The 26007-nt window shown below is 39.6% G+C and overlaps 1 protein-coding gene across 1 annotated transcript in view; it reads left to right on the forward strand.

Moving 5' to 3' along the window:
- Positions 1-24808, forward strand: part of SHCBP1 (SHC binding and spindle associated 1) — a 32905-nt gene extending 8097 nt beyond the window's left edge. Inside the window, exons 4-13 of the mRNA XM_039502569.1 lie at positions 6-214; positions 2304-2396; positions 5401-5634; positions 5739-5907; positions 7709-7829; positions 16903-17034; positions 20841-20959; positions 21728-21814; positions 22193-22334; positions 23712-24808. Of these exons, the coding sequence (XP_039358503.1) occupies positions 6-214; positions 2304-2396; positions 5401-5634; positions 5739-5907; positions 7709-7829; positions 16903-17034; positions 20841-20959; positions 21728-21814; positions 22193-22334; positions 23712-24034 (1629 nt within the window). The 3' untranslated portion in view covers positions 24035-24808. The remainder of the gene's footprint in view (positions 1-5; positions 215-2303; positions 2397-5400; positions 5635-5738; positions 5908-7708; positions 7830-16902; positions 17035-20840; positions 20960-21727; positions 21815-22192; positions 22335-23711) is intronic.
- The last annotated feature ends 1199 nt before the right edge of the window (positions 24809-26007 follow it).

Below are 26007 nucleotides of genomic sequence, written 5' to 3' on the forward strand. Positions count from 1 at the left end.
ATCAGGTTGTGGATGTGGAGTACTCCACTCTGAAAGCAGTGGTTCGGCTCAGTGAGCCTTTCCTGTGTGACTCCCATGTTAGCACCTTTACCTTGGAGTGCATGCAAGAGCTCTTGGAGCTGAAGAAACATCAGTTACCAGTGCAGGAGCTGTGGGTTGTGTTTGATGAATCTGGAGAGTTTGACCAGACAGCCCTGGCCATAGAGCATGTCAGGTAGGAAAATGTTCATGAACGGCTAATTGTCTCCTGAACTATTATTTCTTTAATTTTAGGAGTCAGATAGTTTAGGCATCACAACTGAGCTACAATGAATAATGTATATGGGTTTCATACATGCACCTATAGTAAAAGATGTTTAGTGTCGGAGAAAAACTCAGTTCTCACTTTTTGGTTGGGTGCAGCAAAATCAAATACTTGATTTATTCTCAAGCAATTGCAAAGAGGGAGGGAGTACGCTAGGACACAGGGTTTCCCCCTCCTATGCAGGTCTCTCACCAGGTAAACAATTACAGCAAGCATTTATACTTTTTGTTACCTACAATAATGAGCAACAGCTGCATTTTGTTTATACATAGGCTATCTTGTTATCTTATTTTTCTCACTTCTATTTAGACACCAGTCTACATTCCTCATTATCGACACAAGGTCGCAACGACTTCTCCCACAGTTCTTTCCCACTCACTTCACACAATTCTCGCTTCTACAAATCTCGTGTTATTAGGGTTACAGCTAGCCTAACTCTTGCTAACAGGGACTGTTTTGCATTAAGATCCCCTACAAATCCCTGTCAGTTTTTTCTCTACTTCCACATTAGTGTTGAGTCAGAGCTTTTGGTATACTCCCATCTTTGTGAATTCTTGAGACCATTCCTGGGGCTACGTTGACCTGGGCTTTAGAAGTAAACCTGATGGCTGCTAGCCCAAGAGCTAAGCTGACTGACCAGAAGAAAAACACCAGTGTTGCTATGTCACAAGGAATCAAAGGTGCATGCTGGGTTTCATTGTAGCACATTACCAAATTTTCTACTAAGTTTAAAAGATGTAACTCGCTCTGTTCCTTGCTTGTACTAGACCTTCTCACCTCCTCCATTCACTGCACTTTTTCTGCTTTTTTCCCCCTATAATTCATTGTGGTGTATCTTACCCTGCAGTGTTTTCAGTTTCCTTCTTCTCTCCCTGATCTCATTCTTTCTTTCCCTGCACACTACATCTCCCTTGCAGCAAAGAATCCTGTGGCACCTTATAGACTAACAGACGTTTTGGAGCATGAGCTTTCGTGGGTGAATACCCACTTCTTTGGATGCAAGTAGTGGAAATTTCCAGGGGCAGGTATATATATGCAAGCAAGAAGCAAGCTAGAGATAACGAGGTTAGTTCAATCAGGGAGGATGAGGCCCTGTTCTAGCAGTAGAGGTGTGAAAACCAAGGGAGGAGAAACTGGTTCTGTAGTCACCCACGAAAGCTCATGCTGCAAAATGTCTGTTAGTCTATAAGGTGCCACAGGATTCTTTGCTTTTACAGATCCAGACTAACACGGCTACCCCTCTGATACATCTCCCTTATTTGCTGTTTCTCTGATGCATCTCTGATCTACATACCCTACTTATTTTCTAGCGCTTCCTTTAAGAGCTCTTCTCCTTTCTTTCTCCTGTACTTCTCCTCTTTCCCCACCCCCCAATACACACACCATAGGGTTTAGAGAAATTGATTAGTAATAGCCACAAGGACTGAACTTGAAGACTAAAACTAAGGTGAGGGGCCTCACTCTCCAGGACAATGTCCCAGTGAGAAGCCAAGACCCCGGATGCTACTCCTGGATCCTGCTTTTGTAATGACTAATAGATGTCTGATAAGCTCAAAGCCCACAAGGAGCATTTGAAGGGTGAGGATGCTAAACTTAATGTGGAAGGTGAGAGGAGGCCAGTGGAAGAATTTGAATTGGAGTGATGGATGGCAAAATTTTCAAAAATGCCAAAGTCACATAGCAATGCAAGTCCTATTTTCAAAAAGTAACTTACGTGCTTGGCCTAAGTTTAGTTGAAATTAATGGGACTTATGCTCTTAAGTTATTCTGGGCATTTTTGAAAACTTTACTCACGGTGTTTACAGCGGACAAGGAATATCAGGAAATTCTGTGTACTGAATAGCCTGGAAGAGGGTGATATGCGAATTCGAGAGGTGTGATATTTTGAGATGTCTTCCTCAATTTATTGCATTTCTATTTTCAGTCCTAACTTTTGTTAAAGTGACTCTGGATTCATCAGTCGACAGTGCACTCTTAACTACTTGCTTTATTTCAAAAGGTTTTTCTACCAGCACATCTGGAGGAGTTGGGATGAAGAGGATGAGGATGACTTCGATTATTTTGTCAGATGTGTTGAACCTCGACTGAGATTGTAAGTGACTTTCTTTATCATTTAGTTAAAATGCTGGAAGGGGCCGCATGGGAGTAGTGACTGACAAAACAAAATTCATACAAAACTCTTTTTGGCAAAGCAAGGCTGTTGCAGCTTCAGATTACTATCAGTCGCTAGAAATCTTGTATTTGGAAATATCCAGGGGAAACAAACAACTTCATTGCCAAGTTATTTTCTTCTTAGCCTTTTTTTTGGCACAACCCTCTTCCTTCCATTAGATGGCGTTCCAAAACCAGGTATAGCCTCTTTCAAACATAAGCCTAGTTTGACTTCAAGCGTGTAAGTGTAAGTGTAATCCTAATTAAGACTAGTGTGACATACTCTGGATGTGGAATAAGAACCCAAATAGAACAGAATATAGAGGAAAACTTAAAAAAACAACTAGTGATGCTGAAGTACATGTGTATTCTTGCCCCAGTGGGATTACTTTGTGTTAGATTTGTCTGAATCTGGCTTTTTAATACCATCCAGCCATATGGAACTTCAACACCGCACAAGGGCACATTCTGGAAATATATTAGAAACTCATTTTTAAATACCTGAAATGAGTAGCTCGAAAGTAGCTTTATGAATTCTCTAGGGCTTTTTACTCGTATTTGATGATACGTCAGTCAATTATTTTCATGCCCGTTTTCCTCAATCCCTTTTTTTCTGCATATAATTATTTAGAATAGGAATTCAGTAATGCATATTGCATTCAGTTTTGATATGATGACTACTCTGAAATGGTAATTCTTTGAAATTCATTATGACAGTTCAGTTCCATGTTATACCTGGGCCATGTTGAGCTCATACAAACTGGGAGGAAATGTTTTGAGGTCTGAAATGTTACGTGTGGAAATAAATATTGTGTTTCTGCTTCTACATTGACAGCAGATGGGGAGGCAGATGGAAGGAGTTGCTTTTTTTCCTTGGAGGAAAAAGACTTTGCATCAAATGAAACTGGAATATAATCACATGCAATCAGACTTTTTTTAAAGATAGTTAATGGGCTGAAATGGGAGTAGAAGCATTTTTAGAGAGGACCCAAAAGGGAACCATAATGTTTCAGCTTTGTATTGCAATGAAGAGTAAATATTTTCCTTTCTCATTCCCAACACCAAGCTTGAAGCAAAGCCTGTACTCTGAGCCACATTGAAGTTTATATGCTCTTCTGCGCTGATATAAGCACCAATGTGTCAACTGATAAGTAGCAGTAACATCTCCTTCTATCCCTGTAGACAAGCAATGTTTTACATTCTTATTCAGAAAGTCTCCCGTGAGCTTAAATTAATTGAAGCAGACAGTCCTCATACTGCAAACTTTATCTATGATTTTATTTACTTTTTAAATAGAAGTTCTGGTCTTGTAAAACAGGTAAATAATTCTATGTAAAGTATTTTACTGAAGCTTGGTAAAATCATTTAGTTTGACAGCAAAACCTCAGAGTTACAAACACCTTAGGAATTGAGGTTGTTGGTAACTCTGAAATGTTACAAAATGTTATGTTGGTTCTTCCAAAGTTTACAACTGAACATTGACTTACTACAGTTTTGAAACTTTACTATGCAGAAGAAAAATGCGGCTTTTAACCATCTTAATTTAAATGAAGCAAGCACAGAAACAGTTTCTTTGCCGTGTCAAATCTTTTTTAACTTTCCCTTTATTTTTTTAGTAGTTTACATTTAACACAGTATTGTACTGTATTTTCCTTTTTTGGGTCTCTGCTGCCTGATTGCATTCTTCTGGGTCCCAGTGAGGTGTGTGATTGACTGGTCAGTTTGTAAATCTGGTGTTTGTAACTCTGAGGTTCTACTGTATATATCTACAGAGTGGTCAGTTTTAAAATTGAGAGTACGCATTTTAGGGTCAACTTAGGTACAGTTTTCATTGTTCAAGTATTGTACCTTTCTATATTACATTAAAATATCAACTATTTTTAGTTCCTCACCTACTCTGAAGTATATTCACGTGTTGTCGCCAGGCATGCGGCATCTTATAACACTATCACCACTATTTTAGCTGTGAGGTTTTTGTACCACTTTACTATCTGTCTGTTGCAATCAAGTAGCTATTTATTATTCTGCCTCCAGTTGTTTATTCTTTATGGCATGTTCTTGAGTGCCCTTTAGTGAACATCTGAGTGATTGAAACTTGCCTCTAGGGAATTGTCTTGGCCCCTAGTTTCCTTGGATGTTTTCCTCTTCCCAGTAAGACGCCCTCAGTGACTGGGCATGGAGTTATTTACACTGGGTTAACTTGCTTCCCCTTCAACTGTACTGAAGACAAACGAGGATTCTTCTCTTTGCTTTCAGTATCTTTTCATTGTTTGACCTTTTTCTGGAGTGATCGCTGTAGAACTACCACTCTGTAATTTTCAGCAAGCCATCTTCTATCTGTCTGACTTAGGCAGAGCCACTTTGCAGGAGTGTTTCCATCTCTTGTGTATGAGACTCCTTGATGGTACATTTTATCTTCTAGTAAATCTATCATCCAGTTCTAATTGCTGCCTCTCTCTCTTTCCCTGAGTTATGTTTCTTTTTCTCTTGCTTGACAAAGTTCTGCTTTTGCTATTTCAAAGCCAGCGTTTTCATAGTGCTTTTAAAAGACACCATCTGGTCAGTGTTTAAGTAGTGACTTAAAAATAGTTCTTGGGAATATACCTGCCTCTGAAGCCTCCTGATAATTCTTGTTGTTTTTAAAAGTATATCTTTGTATTTTTTAAAACATATTTCTCTCTCTTTTTCTATGTGTACTCTTTCAACTCTAATAATCGTGGGTGTGCATTGTAACAAGGGGGGGTGGCATATTTAGACAGATGTGCTTTTTGTCAGCTATGCCCCTTTGAATTGAGGTCTCATAGATGCAGGGAGCTCAGCACTGCTGCCTCAAAGCCCATTTAAGTCAGTGGAAAGATTCCCATGGATCAAAATAGGCTTTGGGTCAGGTTCTCTCTGCTTTGGAAAGGTGAAGAACACTAACTCTTCTACACTTTGACTTGTAGGCATTATGACATACTTGAGGATCGTGTCCCTTCTGGACTCATTGCTGATTATCACAATCTGCTGTCTCAATGTGAGGTGCTCTACAGGAAGTTCGTAAACCTGAGGAGTGGCATATCAAGCAGTGACTCTGACTCCGAGGCAGAAAATGTCTCCATGGTGGAAGGCTTAAAGCTGTATGATGAGATAGAGCATCTGAAGCAAAAGCTAAAGCTCGTTGAGAATCCTCTCTTGAGGTACTGTGTGACTGACTGTGTGTGTGGAGGGGTGGAAGAGAAGAAACCAGCTAGAAAATTCTCTCCATCAGGACAGAACTGATGATTTATTGCTCATGTTTCAGGTATGTATTTGGTTACCAGAAGCACACTGGTCTCCAAGCCAAAGGCTCCCGTCCAATGGGTATGAAGATCACTCATGTTGTATCTTCTACTATAATGGCAAGTCTGTTGCAGTCTCTGCTCAGGGAGAAGCTTTGTCCTGAGACCTGTGATGAAGAACTAGAAATACAGGTAAAATAGTAGTTGTCTTCATTCTCTGTCCTCCATTTTCTATCTTCCCCAATAGATTAATTTCTTCTTTCACAATATTCACTTCTGTATGTACAGAGCTTACCATGAGGGGACCTTAATCCCACAACTGTAATAGCGAGTAATAAGGGTGGAAGAAACAGTAAATTTATCTAACTTGCAACTGCTAAATACGCCTTTACAAGCACTTTCCTCTCTGCACTTCTGTAACAATTTCATAATGAAGTATTCTAAGTAAGGCATGATATTTACTTTGGGTTTTAACATACCTGGATGCATGCTTTTTAAAGGTATTTCTTTTAAATTTTGAGCAGGTCTGGTTCTACTGATAAATAGTCAGGGGGAGGGCAGGTGGACGGGACCTTTCTCAACACATCTGTTCCTTTCGAGTTTGAGTCCTGCCTTAATTCAGTGACAGATATGATTTTATTGCTTTGGCTTTCCACGCCTTTTAAAGCAATCTGCATTCTGTTCCTTGTGAATAAACTGAATTATTTACTCAATTCCAGTTACAGCTGTGTAAAAATAGATTGTTTTATCTATCTCTTTCTATATAGTTATATATGTCATTTAATTGCCCAGATACCTGAGAGCTTAATTTGGCCTTCAGAACAGCTATTACTGGTGTTGTGCAAAAAGGAAAGAACCGGGTTTAACTCGCAGATCCTGGGTTGAGTGTGCAGGGTGAGCAGTTGGAAGAGGATCTTAATACTTGTAAACTGAGCATGCTTAATCTGGAAGTCACTGAAGCACTAAATGTGGAACTCCATTATGCCATTTTCAGTCACAGTTCAGAGCAGAACTGTTGTCATGCTTCTGATAGGTGCCAGCCTGCCCACTTTGGAGACCAACACAAAATGTCTGCCAGACAGATCCCACGCTGCAACAGTAGTGTCCTTGAATTGTTTTTTGGAGGGATCAGCTCCAGGAGTGAGAGGATAGTTCAGTGTCTAGACTAGCTCCCACCTAGTCCCCTTGGCTGTTACTGCCTCTGCCTCATATTTCCTTTGTGACCCAGACAGTGGTGCTCAACCTTTCCAGATGACTGTACCCCTTTCAAGAGTCTGATTTGTCTTGTGTACCCCCAAATTTCATCTCACTTAAAAACTACTTACTTTTGTATTCTTGTTTGATTTTGCAAGCATCACAGCATACTCACTGAAAAATTGCTTACTTCCTCATTTTTACCATATAATTCTAAAATTAATTGAAATATAAACATTGTACTTACATTTTTCCGTGTGTGTGTATTGTATGAAATTTTAGTTTGTACTGACTTCGCTGGGGCTTTTTATGTAGTCTGTTGTAAAAGTAGGCAAATATCTAGATAAATTGATGTACCCCCGGAAGACCTCTGAGTATCCCCAGGAGTACACGTGTCCCTGGTTGAGAACCACTGACCTAGGGTAAATCACTTAGGGCAGAACTTCCAACACTGCATTTACAGGCAAATTGGGGTTTGCATTTAGGCTCTTTAAAACATGGCACTAATCTTTACCTGCCTCAGTTTTCCATCTATAAGTGGAATGATGGTTCTCTCAGGGATGTCTTGAGGCTGATTCACTGTTCTAAAAGTACATGGAGATACTTGCATGCAAAGCACTATTTGAACACAAAGAATTGTATTCTATAGATGCCACTAAAATGGGTTTCCTTTAAGGAGAAGCAGTAGCATTTTGACTATGTAGCAACATTCAAATGAAAAGGGAGTTCTGTTGGCATAAACTCAAGCTATTCACTTGCATTTTCTGAAGCTGATTAACTGTTTATTTCTCTTTTACAGTTCCACAGTGATCCACTGACAGCTGTCAGTGCCTGCTATGAAGGAGATACTGTCATCATCTGCCCTGGTCATTATATTGTAGATGGCATGTTCTGCATTGCTGACTCAATTGAACTAGAAGGTACATAAGACCAGCTAGATGGGGTTAGACCAATGGTCCATCTAGCCCAGTACCCGATCTTCTGACAACGATCCGTGCTTGGTGCTTCAAAGGAAATGAACATGACAACTTTGAGTCCAGTCCAAGCTTCTGGCAGTTGGAGGTTTAGGGTAGAGCCCTGTGTGGAACTATTTCTTTAATCCCGTTCCTGTTCTGCACCACAATGCCCACTCCCACCCATTCCCACATTGTTTCTTGCACAATACCACCTCCCACTCACAAAAACTTAGATCCTGCAAGAGAGGCAGATTCCCCCCAGGCTATTTTTTTTAAAAAAAGGCCGGTTAGTAAAACATATCTTGCTTAAACCACGTAAAAAAGTACTTTAACTCCTGTTATAATAGACATTAAATCTTTCTATCCCTTGCTTCAATTTAAGTATTTAAACTTTTATTTAAAAATAAAAGATAGTATTTTCCTACAAATTACAGCAGTTTGTTCTCCTCCTCCCGCAATCCAATTCCTCCCACAACATAGCACGACCAGGTAAAATGCATTATTATGGCAATGGGTCCTGCAGGATCCCAGTCCCACTGCAGGGCTCTAGTTTAGGGACACCTGGATCATGGCAATGCATCTCTGACCATCTTGGCTAATAGCAATTGTTGGACGTCCTTCATAAACAGATCTAATTTAGTAATACTTTTGGCCTTCTAAACAACCCATTGCAACGAGTTCCACATGTTGATCGTGCATTGTGTGAAGAAGTATTTTCTTTCAGGGTGGACTGATTTAGATTGGCGATTGATTTTAGTCAACTTTTCCATTTGTACTTGAGTTACTTTCTAAAGACAGGTGTATTCTTATTGGTTGATATAACCATTAAAACATGTTGATTTACAGCTAATTAGAGCCTTTACACTAGATTTGGTACATCTTTTTGCTACCTAGGGCGGTACACTATAACTATTTACATTTATTTAAACAATTATATAGCTTAATATTTTCAGATTCTTATTAATTGTATTTCTTTAGTTAGTAGGTTGAATGGTGAATGATATTGCTTATTTATTTAACTTTTTATTCATGATTTGTGTCAATCTGTATTAGGATAGTAACTGGAATTAAATTAAACACAAAATAGCATATGAAATTTATTTTTTATTAAGCAAAACAAGCCCTTAGTATTGTGTATGTATTGTGCCATATTTATAAAGCTTGACCTCAAAAGTTAGATGTTTGCCCTCTATTCTTTCTGTATTTAGAAAAGCAGCCTTTAACTCAGTTTTTTTATTAGAGGCTCATGTATTCATCATATTTATTTTTTATTTAAATGTTTTAAGAAATTATAATGTTGATCCTTAAAGTATTTGTAGCAAATTCAAATTTCCTTTTATACAGGGTTATTTTTAAAGAAGAAACTTACAGTTTAAATAACAAATAAAAAAATCCAATTTAAATAAAAAATCTGAGATTTTAGATTTAAAAAGAAAGTATTGATTTATATCCACTCTGCTTTTGTTTGTTTTAAACCTGCTGTCTGTTAACTTCATAGGTGACCACTAGTTCTTGTGTTATGTGAAGGGGCAAATAACAATTCCTTATTCACTTTCTCCATATCATTCATGATTTTATAGACTTCTAAGTCCCCCCTGCCCTTAGTTGTCTCTCGTCTGAGCTGAAGGAGCCTTATTTTTTTAAGCTCTTCTCATATGGAAGCTGTTCCATACCCTTAATCATTCTTGTTGCTCTTCTCTGCATCTTTTCCAATTCTAATATATATTTTTTTGAGATGGGGGTGACCAGAATGGCACAGGGTATTCAAGGTGTCAGTGTACCACTGATGTTTGATATTTTCTGTTTTATTATCTCTCCCTTTCCTAATAGTTCCTAACATTCTGTTACCTTTGACTGCTGCCACATATTGAGCAAATGGTTTCAGAGAACTATCTGCAGTGTCTCCATTTTTTTTTTGAATGGTAACCGCTAAAATCATTTGTAAGTAGAGCTGTGGTTATTTTTTCCAATGTGCATTAATTTGCACTTATCAAAATTGAATTTCAACTGTCATTTTGTTGCCCCATCACCCAGTTAGTGAGATCCCTTTGTAACTCTTTGCTGTCTGCTTGGGACTTAACTGTTTTGAGTAACTTGGTATCATCTGCAAATTTTGTTACCTCACTATTTTTGTCACCTTGAGGGACCCTGCTATTTACCTCTCTCTCCATTGTGAAAACTGATAATTTATTCCTATCCTTTGTTCCCTATCTTGTAATCAGTTACTGATCCATGAGAAGACCTTCCCTCTTATCCCATGACTCCTTACTTTGCTCAAGAGCCTTTGGTGAGGGACCTTGTCAAAGGCTTTCTGAAAGTAAAAGTACACTATATCACCCGATCACCTTTGTCCATTTGCTTCTTGACACTCTCAAAAAATTCTAGTAGATTGGCAAGGCATGATTTCCCATGTTGACTCTTCCCCAACATCGTGTTTGTGTCTGTTAATTGTTAACTATAGTTTGAGTCAATTTACCTGGTATTGAAGTTAGGCTCACTCTCCGGTAATTGCTAGGATTGCCTCTGCAGCCTTTTTAAAAAATTGGCATTACATTAGCTACCCTTCTGGTATGGAGGCTGATTTAAGCGATAGGTTACGTACCACAGTTAGTTGTTCTGCAGTTTCATATTTGAGTTCCTTCAGAACTCTTGGGTGAACATCATCTGGTCCTGGTGACTTACTGCTGTTGAATCCATCAATTTGTTCCAAAACCTCCTCTGCACTTCAGCCTGGGACAGTTCCTCAGCTTTGTCACGTAAAAAGAATAGCTTGGGTGTGGCGATCTCCCCCATATCTGTTGTGCAGTGAAGATCAATGCAAATAATTCATTTAGTTTCTCTGCAACAGCCTTGTCTTCCAGGGATCCTTTTTTAGTACCTTGATTGTTCAGTGGCTGCACTGTTGGGTAGACTTATTGCTTCAGATATACTTTAATTTTTTTTTGCTGTTTTTATCTTTAGCTAGTGGCTTTTCAAATTCTTTCTTGGCTTACCATAAACTTTTATAGTTGCCAGAGTTTATGCTCGTTTCTATTTTTCTTGCTAGGATTTGATGTCCAATTTTTAAAAGATGCCTTTTTGCCTCTAACTGCCTCTTTTACTCTGCTGTTTAGCCATTATGGCATTTTTTGCATCTTCTTACTGTTTTTTCCCTTAAATTTGAGGTATACATTTAGTTTGGGCCTCTCTAAACTAGACTATTTAAAATAGACTCCAGGCATTTCACCTTTGTGATTGTTCATTTCAATTTCTGTTTAACTAGCTTCTTCATTTTTGTGCAGTTCCCCTTTTCAAAGTTAAATGCTAAGGCAGTAGGTTTCTTTGGTATTCCACCCCCACCTCCCAGGGTGCTCTATTATAGTTGCTATTGCGGAGCAGTTCAGCTATATTCACCTCTTGGACCAGATCCTCTGCTCCATTTAGGACTAGATCAAGAATTGCCCTTCCCTTGTGGGTACCACTGCAAGCTGCTCCAAGAAGCAGTCATTTATGGTGTCTAGAAATGTTATCTCTGCATCCCTTCCTGAGGTGACATGTATCCAGTCAATATGAGGATAGCTGAAGTCCCCCATTATTGCATTTTCTGCCTTTGTAGCCTCTCTAATCTTGCTGACTATTTCACAATCATAGTAATCATCCTGGTCAGGGGGTTGATAATCTATTTCCGCTTCTGTGCTCTTATTGTGTAAGCATGGAATTTCTATCCATAGCGATTCTCTGGTACAATTTGATTCAGTTAAGATTTAAGATAAGGTAGAAGGTTCTTGTAAGTGTGGAAGAGCCTAAAATTAATGTTAACTGGTCCATTTTCTTAAAGTAAACTGAACCGTGCAAAGGGACTTGTTAACTTCAGGAGAGATCTGTTGCCTGGGAGTTTATTAACTTTTCTTTTTTCTTAAATGCCTTCACATTCCTGCAGAGGCCCTGCTGCTAGAGCCAGGAGTATGTTTCAAATATACTGAGTAGTGTATGCGGGCGGCTATGCCGTGAAGGATGTGAGTGCTACAGCTGCAAATGGGCCAGGATAGGACTTCAGAAGAATATATTTATCCCCAATTTAGTGTGTTCTCATGCTGTTTATTTGGATGAAATCACTCAGTCACTGCCTGATTGTTTAGCTAGCGGACAGACTCTGGCAGGAGTATATAAGGAAGGATTGACTTAATTTAACAAGCACAAAGGTCACTTTTAGGTAACTTCTGTATTTAAATTGCAGAGCATTGGTTCTAAAATATAGAGTATACAGTAGACCTAAGCCTTTGGTTCTTTATTATCCGCACAGTAGAACCTCACTTAATTACACTGACCAGGAAGACTCACTGCACATTAGTTGAATTTTGTGAATCATCAAGGAAGCTAGTTTCTCCTCTTCATTGCCAGGAGAAAGCACTGCAAAATGTACTTGGTTCATGTGATATAACATAGTGTGATCCTTGATCCTATGCTAGTAAAATTCTGCATTTTATATTTATGGCTTTTGTTAAGAAGTGGTAATTCGGTCTAGTGGACTAAGCTGGTGGCTATGAAGATCTCAATTCTATTCTTGTCTCTGCCAGTTGTGTGTCCTTTGGCAAGCCACTTCACTTCTGTGCTTCATTTTCTCCGTTTATAAAATAGGGGTTATTAGTCTGCTTGAGAAGGGTATTCTGAAGATTGTTTGTACAACACGGGTTGTGTGTAACCTTATTGAACCAAGGGACAAGTCAAGACCTTATAGTGTGTTGCATTCAAATATTTGTTGAGAAGTGTGAAGCTTAATGTGTGTAGTGCACAAATGAGCAGTGTGAACGGTGATGCTATCCCATACAGACCAGAATAGAGAAGGGAGTCACTGGCTATGGGTTCAGAGCTCTGTTTATTTTGCGGAACCAAATAGGCAACGTGTACATGTTTATGATATTTTCTCAACAAATGTTTCTGTGCTTTTGAGTATGGCTTTAAAATTAAACGCTCCTGCCTTGTCTAGGATACATTGCATCCTTGTATCTCTCCCAGTAGTGCCTGAGCTGCAGGCATGTACACCTGTTAACAGTTTACCAAACAACTTTAGGAATACAGTTTGTTATATAATAACCTATACATCATTGTGGGCTGTTCAGAAACTGCTTAAGCTGCATTCTTTGTCTTTATCTTGTCAAAACTTCCTAATGGAAAAAAGGCTGGGAGTTTAATTTCCTGCTGTTCCCTACTATATTTCCTTGCCTCTTTTTGTTTTATGATTATAATTTTCTTTCTCTCTTGTGCATGTTTGATTTATATAGATATACATGCCCACATGCATGCAATACATCTGCAGGATAAAGGGCCTCAATAAATTGCTTTATTTATCAGTGGGAATAGTATTGTTCTGGAATCCTGGTGGTATTTATGACAGATGTTGTCCTGTCTTTGAAAAAATGGTAATACAAGGGGTGAAGTAACAGGCCTATTAGAGTCATAGAATAGAAGTAGCCATTCTGCTTTATGGAACAAAATATATAAGTAAGTTTACTTTAATAGGGACTACTCCTTGAATGAGCAAGTGTCAGGATGAGTAATCTTTGAATATGGACTTGTGTTGGGAGAAGGATTAGTAGTAGGAGTTGTTGAAAATGCCCTAAAGAGGGGCAGCAAGTAAAATGTCACTGGTTCTAATCCGAGTAGTTAACACTGTTTTGGTAGCTTTCTTGGCACGAGGGGATGGGAAAATTTGTCAAAGGAATAACACAACTTAATTGTATAGGAGCCTTCCTTTATTTATTCCAAGATGCACTAGGGAATTGAGTTTAGACTAAGTTTCTTCTAAACCCTACCACTTGTGATGAAGCTCCCAGTTCAAGCACCCAGATAAATTTGCCTTTGCTGCAATGATAGTCTCGGGGGGGGGGAACAAACCAAGACAACTTTACCTTTCCATAATCTTCATTCCATCAGAGCTATTACATGTTTAATTCTTCATTGTACAGTGGTTGAACAACTCCAGCTGTTGTACAGTCACACACAGTCCACAGGCAGACATACTTTACAGAATCCTGACTAGACAAACTCTATACCGAGTGCCATCAGAAGAACAGTAGAATAGGAAGCAGCCAGTTAGCTCCATTAGGAGCTCTCTAATGTCCTGCAAATCAAAAAGCAATCCTAAGAGTGGAAACATGGATAAATTGCCAAGGAAGAGTACAAAAGAATAGCACAAGCCTGTAAGGACAAATCCGAATGGCTGAGGTACAGCTAGCAAGGGAAATAAAAGGCAATAAGAAAAGAGGTTCTATAAATAGACTAGGAACAAGAGAAGATGAAGGAAAGCATTAGGTCCTCTACTTAATAAGGAAGGAGAGCAAATAATTGGCATTGAGAAGGCCGAGGTGTTTCATGCCTATTTTACTTCAGACTTCACTGAAAAGGTTAAAGGTGACCAGGTACTTGAGATAAATTAATATTAACAACAAGGGGGAAGGAGAGAAATAGGGAAAGAACTGGTTAAAGCATATTTAGATAAATTCAATATATTTAAGTTGGCAGGGTCTGATGAAATTCATCAGAGGGTGCTTGAGGAATTAGCTGAAGCAGTTATCTTCGATAACTCATGGAGGATGGGTGAGGTTCCAGAGGACTGGAGAAGAGCAAATAGTTAAAAAGAGGAACAGAGAAGACCCAGGGTATTATAGACCAGTCACTCGAACTTTGGAAAGATACTGGGATAAAATATTAGACAATCAGTTTGAGTACCTAGGAATACCCAGCATGAATTTGTCAAGAAAATATCAGGCTAAGCCACTCGAATTTCCTTCTTTGACAGGATTACTGGCCTAGTGGGTAGGGTGGAAGCTGTAGATGATGTATATTAATTTTAGTAAAGATTTTGACACAGTCCCACCTATCATTCTCTTAAGCATACTAGGGAGATGTGGTCTAGATGTAATTACTATAAGGTGGTGTAAAATTGGTTGAAAGACAGTATGCAAAGCGTAGTTATCAATGGTTCACTATCAAACTGTGTAGGTGTATCTAGTGGGGTCCAGCAAGGGTCTGACCTGGAGCTGGTCAATATTTTAATTAAGGACTTGGATAATGGAGTGGAGAGTAGGCTTTGCGAAAGACACCAAACTGCAAGGGGTTGGACGCACTTTGCAGGGCAGAATTAGACTTCAAAATGACCTTGACAAATTGGAAAATTGGTCTGAATTCAACAAGATGAAATTCAATAAAAACAAGTGCAAAGTACTTCACTTAGGAAGGAAAAATCGAATGTACAACTACAAAATGAGGATTAACTGGCTAGGTGGTAGTACTGCTGAGAAGCACTTGGGGGTTAGAATAGATCACAAATTGAATAGGAGTTAGCACTGTGATGCCGCTGTGAAAAAGGCTAATATTTTGGGTGCATTAAGAGGAGTGCCATGTAAGACATGGTAGGTGATTGTCCCATTCTACCTGGCACTGTTGAGGCCTGAGTTGGAGTTTTGTGTGCCACACGCTGGGAAAGCTGTGGAAAAATTGGGGAGAGTCCAGAGGAGAACAGCAAAACTGAAGAGGTTTAGAAAACCTGACCTATGAAGAAAGATTAAAAACTAGGCATATTTAATCTTGAGAAAAGAAGATGGGTGTGGGGGGGGGAGGAGGGAGGTAACTGATGGAAAAAGTATGGCAGTCAGTTGAAGGTAGGACAAAAAGTAATTGCCTTAATCTGCAACATAGGGGATTTAGTTTAGATATTAGGAAAAACTAAGTTCTGGAATAGGCTTCCAAGGGATGTTGTATAATCCCTGTTGTTGGTGGTGTTTAAGAAAAGGTTGGACAAACATGTCATGGATGGTTCTGGTTCTGTCTCTGCACAAGGGGTGGTACTTCTTGAGGTCCCTTCCAGTCCTACAGTTCTGATTTCCTATTCCTCATTAAGGCTACATATGATGCCAATTATCCAAGTATCTGTAAATACCAATACACATGAAAAGGGCAAAGGTTAGTGTAGTGACAAAATATATTTGGGTGATGGCACATGTACAAGTGTATCCCAGCTTAGTGTTTTCTCTCAGTTTCAGACTACTGCTTCTATAGAGTGCAGGTGTCTTAAAGTCCTACAGGGAAAGGTGATTAATGGAACATGGTGGGATGACAGATGGGTGATCGATTGTACAGTGGGTTTTCCATACTTAAAATGTCCACAGCTGACATCGGAACCTCTTAAAACCCTGAAGGAGAAAGTCCTTTCAACTTAACAATGTCTGAGAACTTCCCTTTTGTTTTTGTTTTTTTTAAGTTAGAAATAATTATGCGCTCCCTAGGTCCCATGGAAAGAGGAGATCCTTGAGACCCTCTGTACAGATGTTGTGGAGCAGGAGGAATGGGGAAAGGTTAACCTTTTCAGTCCCCACCTTCTACCCAAGTCTTTTCTTGCTGTTAGATATGCTGTTTTAGGGGCAGGCCCTGACTGGTCATTAGAGATCTCTAGGCCGCTTCTAGGCATGTTAGCCATGATATCCTTGACCTAATTAGTTTATATCTCACTTCTTTAAAACTTAGTGCAAACTTTTTCAATACGATTTATCTTTTTACTATACAAGTAATAAAGGCTTTACATGCTGATAAATCAGTGAATGAGTTAGTGAATCAGTATCATCTGCTTTAAAGTTTGTGGTTTTACTTGAACTCTCCTGGAAACTGCCGCAGTTAAGGGTTTTGACCCACTTCATTTAAATACAGAAGTCTGTAGTGCAATGGATGAAATTCGTTGTGTTTGTGCAGCCCTCCACCTCAAAACCTTTGCAGTGAGGCAGTAGTGGTTTGAGAGAAGCAGCCATCTAGGAGACTTTAACCTTCCTTGTATGCTTCAGGGGCGGGATTCCTGCCAGTTTAGAGAAGGTTGATGTAGCAGGGAGCATTGGGGATGGTCTGAGTGATGTGTGGAAAACTGAAACCTGCTACCATGATAGAACTCAAGTTACAATCCTTTGACTCTAATTTTGGTATCTCGTGATGTGTACGGGGCATCTGTGTCCACCTGTTAACCACAGTAACAGTAAGATTTTTTTTTCCTTATCTAAACTTTTCCTTTCAGGGTATGGCCTGCCAGACGATGTTGTGATTGAAAAGAAGGGCAAAGGAGACAACTTTGTTGACTGTACAGGGGCGAATATAAGAATCTCCAGTTTGAAGCTGGTTCAGCATGATGCTGTGGAGGGGATCTTAAGTAAGTAATAAAGTTTGTCCATTTTTATGCTTTCATAATTACTGGTGGAATTAAAGCTTTGCTAATCTGTAAATCTGCATTCAATATTACACTCTTACCAACTTGCAAAAGTACACAGTAAAGGGATCCCTATTGGTATAAACATCAGACCTTCAATATTTCTTTACCTAGATTACTAAGAACTTGGAATTTAATAACTCCCAGCCTCTGAACTATCTGACTGCCGTCTTAAATTGTCAAGCTTTTTCTCAGTCTTAAAAAAACAGTAATCGAATCAAACTGTCCTTTCTGCTAAGCAGTGTTCCCTCTCATTTTTTATGTCCAAGTGCGGAATGAATTCTTTTGTGCACTGATGTGGAGGTGATGTGGCGCACATCACCTTCATATTGGTGCACAGGACAAAATTCATAGTGTGGGAGTGGGGCCAAGGGGTTCGGCGAGTGGGAGGGGCCTCAGGGCTGGGGCAGTGGGGTTGGGTGTGGGGGGGTGTGGGCTCTGCAGTGGGGTGGGGGATGAGAGGTTTGGGGAGCAGGCTGCCCTGGGGTTGCGGTGGGGAGAGAGGACTTCCCCCAGCCCTCTCATGCCACAGCAGCTCAGGGCCGAGGGAGGGGATCCTCTCCCCTGGCTGCTGGGGCCGGCGGGGAGGGGTGCGACCACGCAGTTTAGAGGGAATTTAGCTGCTAAGTCTGCCTGCCTCTAAAAATTGCTACATAGCCCACTCCAGTTTGGCTGGTGAATGAAACCTGCTTGTCTTACTGGCGAAGAGAACTGCCTTGGAAATATCTGACTATTGCTGAACCAACCTTTCCTCTCCTTAGTCACCACAAACCCCTCTGCTTGCTGACAGCACATTCAAATTGAGGCTCAGCAGGATACTACTTTTGTCTCTTCCCTCAAACAATATTTTTGTGGCTATCAAGTAGGCCCATCCCCTACTCTTCTTGCTGGCAGGTCAGTTCTATAGCTCCAAGCCATCTATCTTTTCCTTAGTTCCCTACCCTCTGACTGCCAGCTTTGTGCTATTGTGCCTCACATCACTTGGCCTCTCCTGTTGTCCTTGTCCAGCAATCAAGAACCTGGTCCCTTTGCTTCCCCAGAAAGCTCTGCTGCCTGCCATGGACTCAGGTTAATAAGATTTTTCTTATGCTGTAAACCCTTCAGTTGAGAATCTGCATTTTTTGTAAGCAAAACCAAGCTACATTACATGCTGTTATTTTCATCAGTCCTTGGAACATAGTATCACTCAGACAATCCTTTTGATCATCTAAGGAAAAATTAGTTCCATCTGAAGATAAACTTATTGGGTCCTGCCCTTCTGCCTTTGGGGAAGATGCTAATTAACACTTCACTAAAGAGAGGTGGATTGGAATAAATATCTCTTTAAAGTGCTTAGCACCTTCATGTAGATATTTCATATTTTATCAACTTAGGTAAAACATCTCCACAAAGAAAGGGAATCAGCGTTGATATGGAGAAGTCACTGCTGTCATTAAAAAAAAAAATCATAACTCATAAGGGTAGATTTGAGGCTAATGTTCCTTTAATGGTTCCTTTGCAACAAAGGGCCTGGATTATGTTTGTAAACTTGCACTGGTGTAACTGTTTTTAGTTATACCAGTGCAAACCACTATTATAGGCAAATTTAAACTGATTTAGCTTAATTCAGAAATTAATGAAATTAGGCAACTGGTATAAGCACAGTTTGCATTTGTTCAGGTGCGTCTACATTAGGGTTTTTCATTAGTGTAACTGAATTGATTGTTACAAAAATAACTGTGTAATCCAGATCACATCCACAGGGTTACAACATGTACACTGGCATGTGAGAACATCCATGTGTGTAATTGCTTTGGTCTCAGATATACGATAACAGATTTATTTTTATTGCAAAAGAGCTTCTATTTATCCTGTTTTGCTGTGTTACATGCATCCCTGACTTTCTTTGTGGGAGTAGGCCAAGGCAGTGCATTACTCTGAATTATTTTCTCTTGTAAAAACCATGCAATTAATGAGAAATCCAGCAAAGCTAGACAGTTGTCCTCTTTTCCAAGTTAGCCACTGAACAAAATCAGTTTATGATAGGATACGGTTTCCCCTGGGCCCATGCCGGAAAACGTATGAAAGTGTTTGTTGACGAAGCTCTGCTTGGGTGGCAGGGGATGAACACTTTAAGAGGTGGTAACACGTGAAGAAATAAGAGAAGGGCCAGTCTTCCTTTTGTTGCAGAGCTGGATATTAAAGCCGCAGGACTGGAAGATACGACTATTCCTGTATTTTCACCACTGTTTTTCCAGCAGGTGTCTAGTTCTGTCAGCTGTGGCCAGTAATATTGGGAGCTCCTCCTATGGACTGAGAATGTGCCCAAGCCAAATTTATAAGTCACTTTATCAGATAACTGTTGTTCCCAAGTACTGGCCCATTTGTAAGTGTTCACAATAGTTGTATTAACATGACCATCCCACATGCTCATTATCCCACATACTTGGAGTTATTTGGCAACAGTTATGCAGAAAGTGAATTCTTTGGCTTTAAGCCCCCTGTAGATCAAAACACTTATGACTTTATTGCGTTGTTTCCTTTTAAATTTAGGTTAGTTCTAATTCTATTTAAATTTGCTTCAATCTTCTGAAAGTTGAAACCTGAAAATTATCCACTAAGGTGTAAAGGCAAAACTTTACCACGTTTTTGCTTGTCTGATAATTTGAGTCATGTGGCATGTCTAGGGGTATGTGTGCACATGTACCGGGGTGGCCAAACTTACTGACCCTCCAAGCCACATATGACAATCTTCAGAAGTTCAAGAGCCAGGGTGCACCTGCCAGGGCTCGAGGCTTCATCCCTGCTCCTGCTGAAGCCCTGAGACCCCCCCCTCTCTGCTGAGCAGAACCCCATCACCCTGCTGCAAGGCAGAAGTCCCAAGCTCTCCCCAGTCTCTCCGCGGGCCACATTTTAATGATAAGAGTCACACGTGGCTCACGAGCCACGGTTTGGCCATCCGGGCATATACTCGGGCACTTTCTTGTTTCAGACTTCCTGAAGTATGTCAGGAGGTCAGTTGATCTTGCAGGCTAGGTATACAGCAAACATGCCTGTGGTCCCAATCACGGTATATGTGCACCAGACAGACTGTCCCTATCCATTGTCAGTGTTAACTTTAAAGCTGTTTTGCTCACTTCTGATCCTGCTGCAGCTCTCTGTGGGGCTGGTCCTGGTCCCCTTGTCCCCTGACTGAGCAGCCTGATGAGTGCTCAGACTTTTGGTTGGGCTGCATTGGCCATGGGGCGGGGGCTGAAAACACAACTGAGAATCTGCATGGTCCTAGCTGTGCCCCATTTGCTTTGGCTGTCCACCTTTCCCCAATGGAAACAAGCAGCGAGGTGGGGGGTGTATAAGGCAGAAGAGCCTTTTCATTGAATATCTGCCACTGGAGGATCATTCATACATTGCCTTGATCCTCCCTGGTTTTGGACTCAGATTATGCTGCTGATGTGCTGGAAAGTACTGCAACAGTGTGTCCCTGAATGTGTATGGAAATTGTTTCCATTTAACTCCTGTTGGTTTGTAACCCAGAAAATAAATACTTTCAAGAGCATACTCGTTAAAAAGGCTGAATGGGAGTGTCTACCTTGGGCTCCACTGAAATCTTCCTGAAAAAATGTTTCCTTAGTAGATATTAATCTAATATGGCCTCATTACAGTATCTGTCTGGCCTGATGAACAGAAAATTCCTCTCGTTATAGATCATCCATTATACTCTTTCTTTTAGAATGATTTCTAATGTTGACACTGGGTATCTTTGATTGCAGGTGTTCACCATGGGAAAACCACACTGGAGAACTGTGTGCTACAGTGTGAAACTACAGGTGTTACAGTGCGGACATCAGCAGAGCTATTAATGAAGAACTCTGATCTGTATGGTGCCAAGGTGTGACCTAACTTTTAAATATTTTTTTGAAAGAAAACTACGGCTTGAATAAAATGAAGCTCTCTGCGGGCAAATAGGGAATCATAATCAGGAAAGGGGATGACTTCCTTGGTCCTTTAGAAAACCACCAGTATCTTCCATTAGTTGGCTAAATATAATTGGTGTTTAAGAAATCAGAGAATTCTCTTAACCTCTTATGTAAAATGTCTCCACGGTGGAGACTCATGTTGACTTTCATGTGACACCGTGAAAATCAAACCATAACAAGAGTCAGTTATGAGATAACTCTAGGTGCATTCTTGGAGGAGATTCATGGGATAAGGCTGTTCTTAAAACGAGCCTGTTTTGTGCCCCTTAAATGTTCTTGTCTCTCATGAAACTAATATTCTTTCTCCAGCCGAACTGCCTTTTTTTGAACATGTTGCCTGTTGATTCTTACAAAGAGATGATCAAAATCTAACACTTTGTTACTTCACAAAAGAAATCACTGGATTTCCTAGGACTGGGTGCGGTGTATTAAAGATCAACTGCATCTCTGTGCATGTGTCGTGCAATCTCTTCCCAGCAGAACTTTTTGTGGTGTGATGATAGCAGCATTGCCAGTGAACCATGAGCATCTGCTACCTGACTTAGTTTACTAAGCCCTATAACAGGAGGAAATAGACTCTTATCATGTAGCCACTAGGTAGAGACAAAGACCCACTTTGGGGTAATGGGTTACACTGGGAACTTACTGACTCTTTTATGATCTGGCTCTTTAATTTACAGGGTGCTGGTGTTGAAATATATCCGGGTAGCACATGTACCCTGCTGGGCAATGGCATACACCACTGCAAGGAGGGAATCCTCATAAAAGTGAGTTCCAGATGGAATGTGCTCTGATCAGTTATCAAGACCATACCTGTTCAGACTGGTACCTACCACCAGTAACTATTCTAGTTAGTTATCTCATGATGTCACTACTTTTTGATTTTAACTTGTTTGAAAGACAAGGTATGATAACACTGATAGCAGTGGACTTGAATTCTTGTCTATTACAGCAAACTATTCCTTCTATTTCATGGCTGCAACAAGGAAAATGGTGACTATACTTGTCCCTTAAATATACAAATAGATCTAGTTCTTTGGTATTTTTGTTTTTAGAGAAGACACTCTAGCTGGGTTGAAATTACCTTTCTGAGAATTTGCTACATAAATCTTTTTTTACATTTGTCTTTTTCTACATTTGTATAGGATTTCTTAGATGAGCATTATGACAGTCCCAAGATAACCATGGTGAACAATGTGATCCATAATAATGAAGGGTATGGAGTCGTCCTGGTTAAACCTACAGTTTCCTCTGATGTAAAAGACATTGCTGCCAAAAATTCAGAAGGTATTTTTTTACTCTAGTGACTTAATAGGAGTCTAAATGTAGTGGTGAATCTACTGTTTCTGTAAAATATTTAGAAAATGAACATCATATAACTTGGCAGAAAGAAAGTCTTATCCTTTCTAATAAGGAGAAAAATATGACTTCCCTATAATTATCAGAGGACTGAGATTTTTCCAGATCACAGCTACTGCAAAGGAATGTTTAGGAGTAACTGCAGGCTGCATGTGTGTAATTGCTTGCACTTCAATTTCACTTGTTTATCCAATGATATCAAAGCACTTGTAAAAGTTTATTCTGGTCACCGGAAGCCTGTATCAGGCAGCTTGCATGATGGTCTTTCAGAACATCCTGACTATTTAGCCATTTAAAATATGAGACTTTCTGCAATAAAAGGAGTTTTAATCTCTGTTCCATCTAGCTGTGCTTGAAGCTTTTTCCAATTGTCTCTCCTATAAATGAGTGTCTGGGTCAGTGTGTCTGAGTCTGTCTTAAATGGTGTGTAGCTATTCAGTGAGGAAAAGGAGCTTTCCACTTGTCTTGCCTACTGGACCCATCTGCTCCACTATCCAGATCCTGCAGGACTGGAACTAACTACTTGGTCACACGTACAAAATGGCATGTTGTCAGGGAGAAAGTGGGCATATTTCTCCCACAACCCTTTCCTACCCATATTAATCCTCTGCTCTCCTGTTCCACCATGCAACAGAAATGAGACTTGTTGGATCTAGCTTATTCCTCCCAGAGTAGTTGTTCCCCACCATAAATATCACTTGACAACTGTACTTTCCATGTCTTATTTCAAAGAAAGATACTAACCTCTCAGTTGCAATGTCTAATCCCCACTCAGATGTCTCTAAAATACTTGACTGTCTCTGAATAATTTATTTCAGTCTCCAGATTCTTTCTTAAGCATCACACTCGTATACGTGGAATATATGGGGCTATCATTAAAATTGCATCCAGAAGGGGTGATAAGAGGAAGCTGATGAATTTTCCCCCTGAACCTTTCATAAAATATTCACTGCCGCTTTGCTCTTTCCAGTGGCAATCACCTTGAACGCTTATTCTTGCATTTTAACTCTTTGTGCTGGATTGTCATTGGATATTCCAGTTGCCACTTGACTTTGTTCTTTGCTATATATACTGAACCTTTGTGTTTGTATTGGAAGAACTATCTCTTATTGGCAAGAGCTGATGTAGATGAACTATGTAATAATTGAAACAGTTATTGCAATATGGGGAGTATTTTCATTGTTTAATAAGACTTAAAGAAACCCCCTACATTTCAAAGTATTCCAAGTCTGACACTTTAATTACTTCAGCTCCTCCAGGCATCTGCACAGTCTGTAATAACTTCATCACTGTTTTCGGATTTAGGAAATATACAGACTATCCAGTCAAATGGTGAGACAGAAAATGTAGAAGATTTGGGACATGAAGAGCTACATGAATGTGCAACAGATGAACTGGAGCTCCATGAGAGAGCTGAGATTTCTGAACAAACTGAAGGCAATTATGAAATTGCAAATGAACTTGTTGCTACCTCTGTAAAGAAGAGCCAGATGCACAAGAAAAGGCTGAGTGAACTGGGAATCACAGAGGCCGATGACAACATAATGTCTCAGGAAATGTTTGTTTCTATCATGGGCAATCAGTTCAAACGAAATGGGAAAGGAAGTTTTGGCACATTCCTCTTTTGACTGTCCTGACTTGCAGTGCCATTAGGGTAGATGATTTGCACAAGCTGTTATGTTCACTGCTACTTTCAGAGAAGTTAATCGGACTCATCTGCTTTCCATTATATTGCCAGAATGTGATAAAATTCAAGAATATTTATTCTTTTTAACAGTGTGCATGTTGCACATGTGAAGTTGCTTCCTTGCAGCAAATGTAGAAAACAGAACTCCAGTGTGGAAACCTTGTATGGACATTGCTGATCCACAAGCTCTTCCTTTACCAGCCATGTACTTCACTTTTATTATAGGATTTATTTAACTACTAAATGTAAAACACTTTAAAAAAAAAAAAACCTAGGCACCAGAAGGGAGGGTGGACAACAGCGCAATGATATAGCTCCCTCCATGCTATTTCTTAACCGTGCCCAAAGTGGTTCTGACTTCCATGTAATACTGGCATGGTAATTCATTAGTATGTTAAAGGCTTTTTTATAATTAGGGTATTACTTAATCACTTATTTATTAAGAAATTGGGGGTTACCAGTATTATAGTTACAGGATTTATTAGGAAAACTATTGAATGTCTGAAAAGATGGTATTGCTCAAAGCAATGATTATGTGCATGTAACTTGTACTGCCTAGTGCTAAAAATCAGTGTACCCTTTTCTTTAGCCATAGTAGTGTTCTGAATTGCAACAATTTCTAAATGAAAAGGAATTAAAGTAACTTGTTTGTATTTGTCATATTTTTAGATCTGTAACATAATGCTTTTTAAGTAATAAAACATGTTACTTGTGGCATCAGACCATACTCTTCGAAAGGAATGGAATATTATCACAAATGTAGTTTGACTGCCCATGGAAAATTTTTATCAATAAAACAAAGGCAAAGCATATCAGATCTAATCCTGCCATGCAGTCACCTCTGTGCTCCACAAGGTTAGCTTGAGAGCGGACTCTGTCTCTTCCATTCTTACTTGGTCCTAACTTGAAGAAAAACTTGCATTGACTGCCTGAGTGAGAATTTAGTCCCATAACTGCTATAGCATCTTTCTGGTGTAACTTATTAACATTCCTTATCCTGTTGTCCTTTAAGATCTACAGATTTGCTTTTTGGTAATTTAGAATGCATGGAATACTAGCAAGGAGAGTGAGGACCTGGAAGTCCCGTAAGGTGTAAAATAACGCAGCTTGCTGATGAAGGGATGATCAAGTATTCTCAATGTTAGGCTGCAGAAAACTTCAGAAGATAGCTTAGCACAATGTAAAACAAGAAATGAAATGCACAGCTTGTTGAAAAATTGATGTGGGTTTGACTGTTTAACACTCTTCACTCCAACCTCAGTCAAATAGTGATTAAATACCTTAATCTGTTTTATGCAATTAGTCATTGGTGCCAAGGAAAAAGGAAAACTTATAGATTTTTGTCAGCGTTCTGTTTTGCTTACTGTAATTTGCATTGTCAATAGAACTGTAGAAAACTTATTGCTGTTCCCTGCTTTCCTATCCAACCTTTTTCATGCTTTTCCACTTAAGACACGCAAATTAATATTTAATTTCCATTGATTGTTACTGAGAATTGAATGCCACACAGATCCCAGTTGCACTCCAGTTATCTTAATTCATTAGGCACAGAGGCTTGCATTTCTGCTAGTCAACAAATATATGGAAATTTTGTCATGGCCTAAGATTATATATCTGGTTTGAGTATTTTAACTCTGAGACTCAGTAGTCTATCTCTAAATAATACATGTCACACAAACCATTTTACTCTTCGTGGAGGTTTATGCACATAGAGGTGTGGTTTTATATCTAACTTCTAATCTGTATTCCTAATTAAAGAATTGGTGCAAAAAGGCTGTAGTTCTGTGGTTTTTCCTCCACCCCCACCCCATCTGTCTCTTCAAAGTTGCTGGCTTAGAGGTGGTATTTCTCTCTTCTATTGTTCACTTTAAAGCTATCTAACGTCTGACATCTTGCCTCTTTACTTTTTTAAAT

The sequence above is a fragment of the Mauremys reevesii genome, linkage group 16 (genome assembly GCF_016161935.1).
Source record: "Mauremys reevesii isolate NIE-2019 linkage group 16, ASM1616193v1, whole genome shotgun sequence".
NCBI classification, from domain to species: Eukaryota; Metazoa; Chordata; order Testudines; family Geoemydidae; genus Mauremys; species Mauremys reevesii.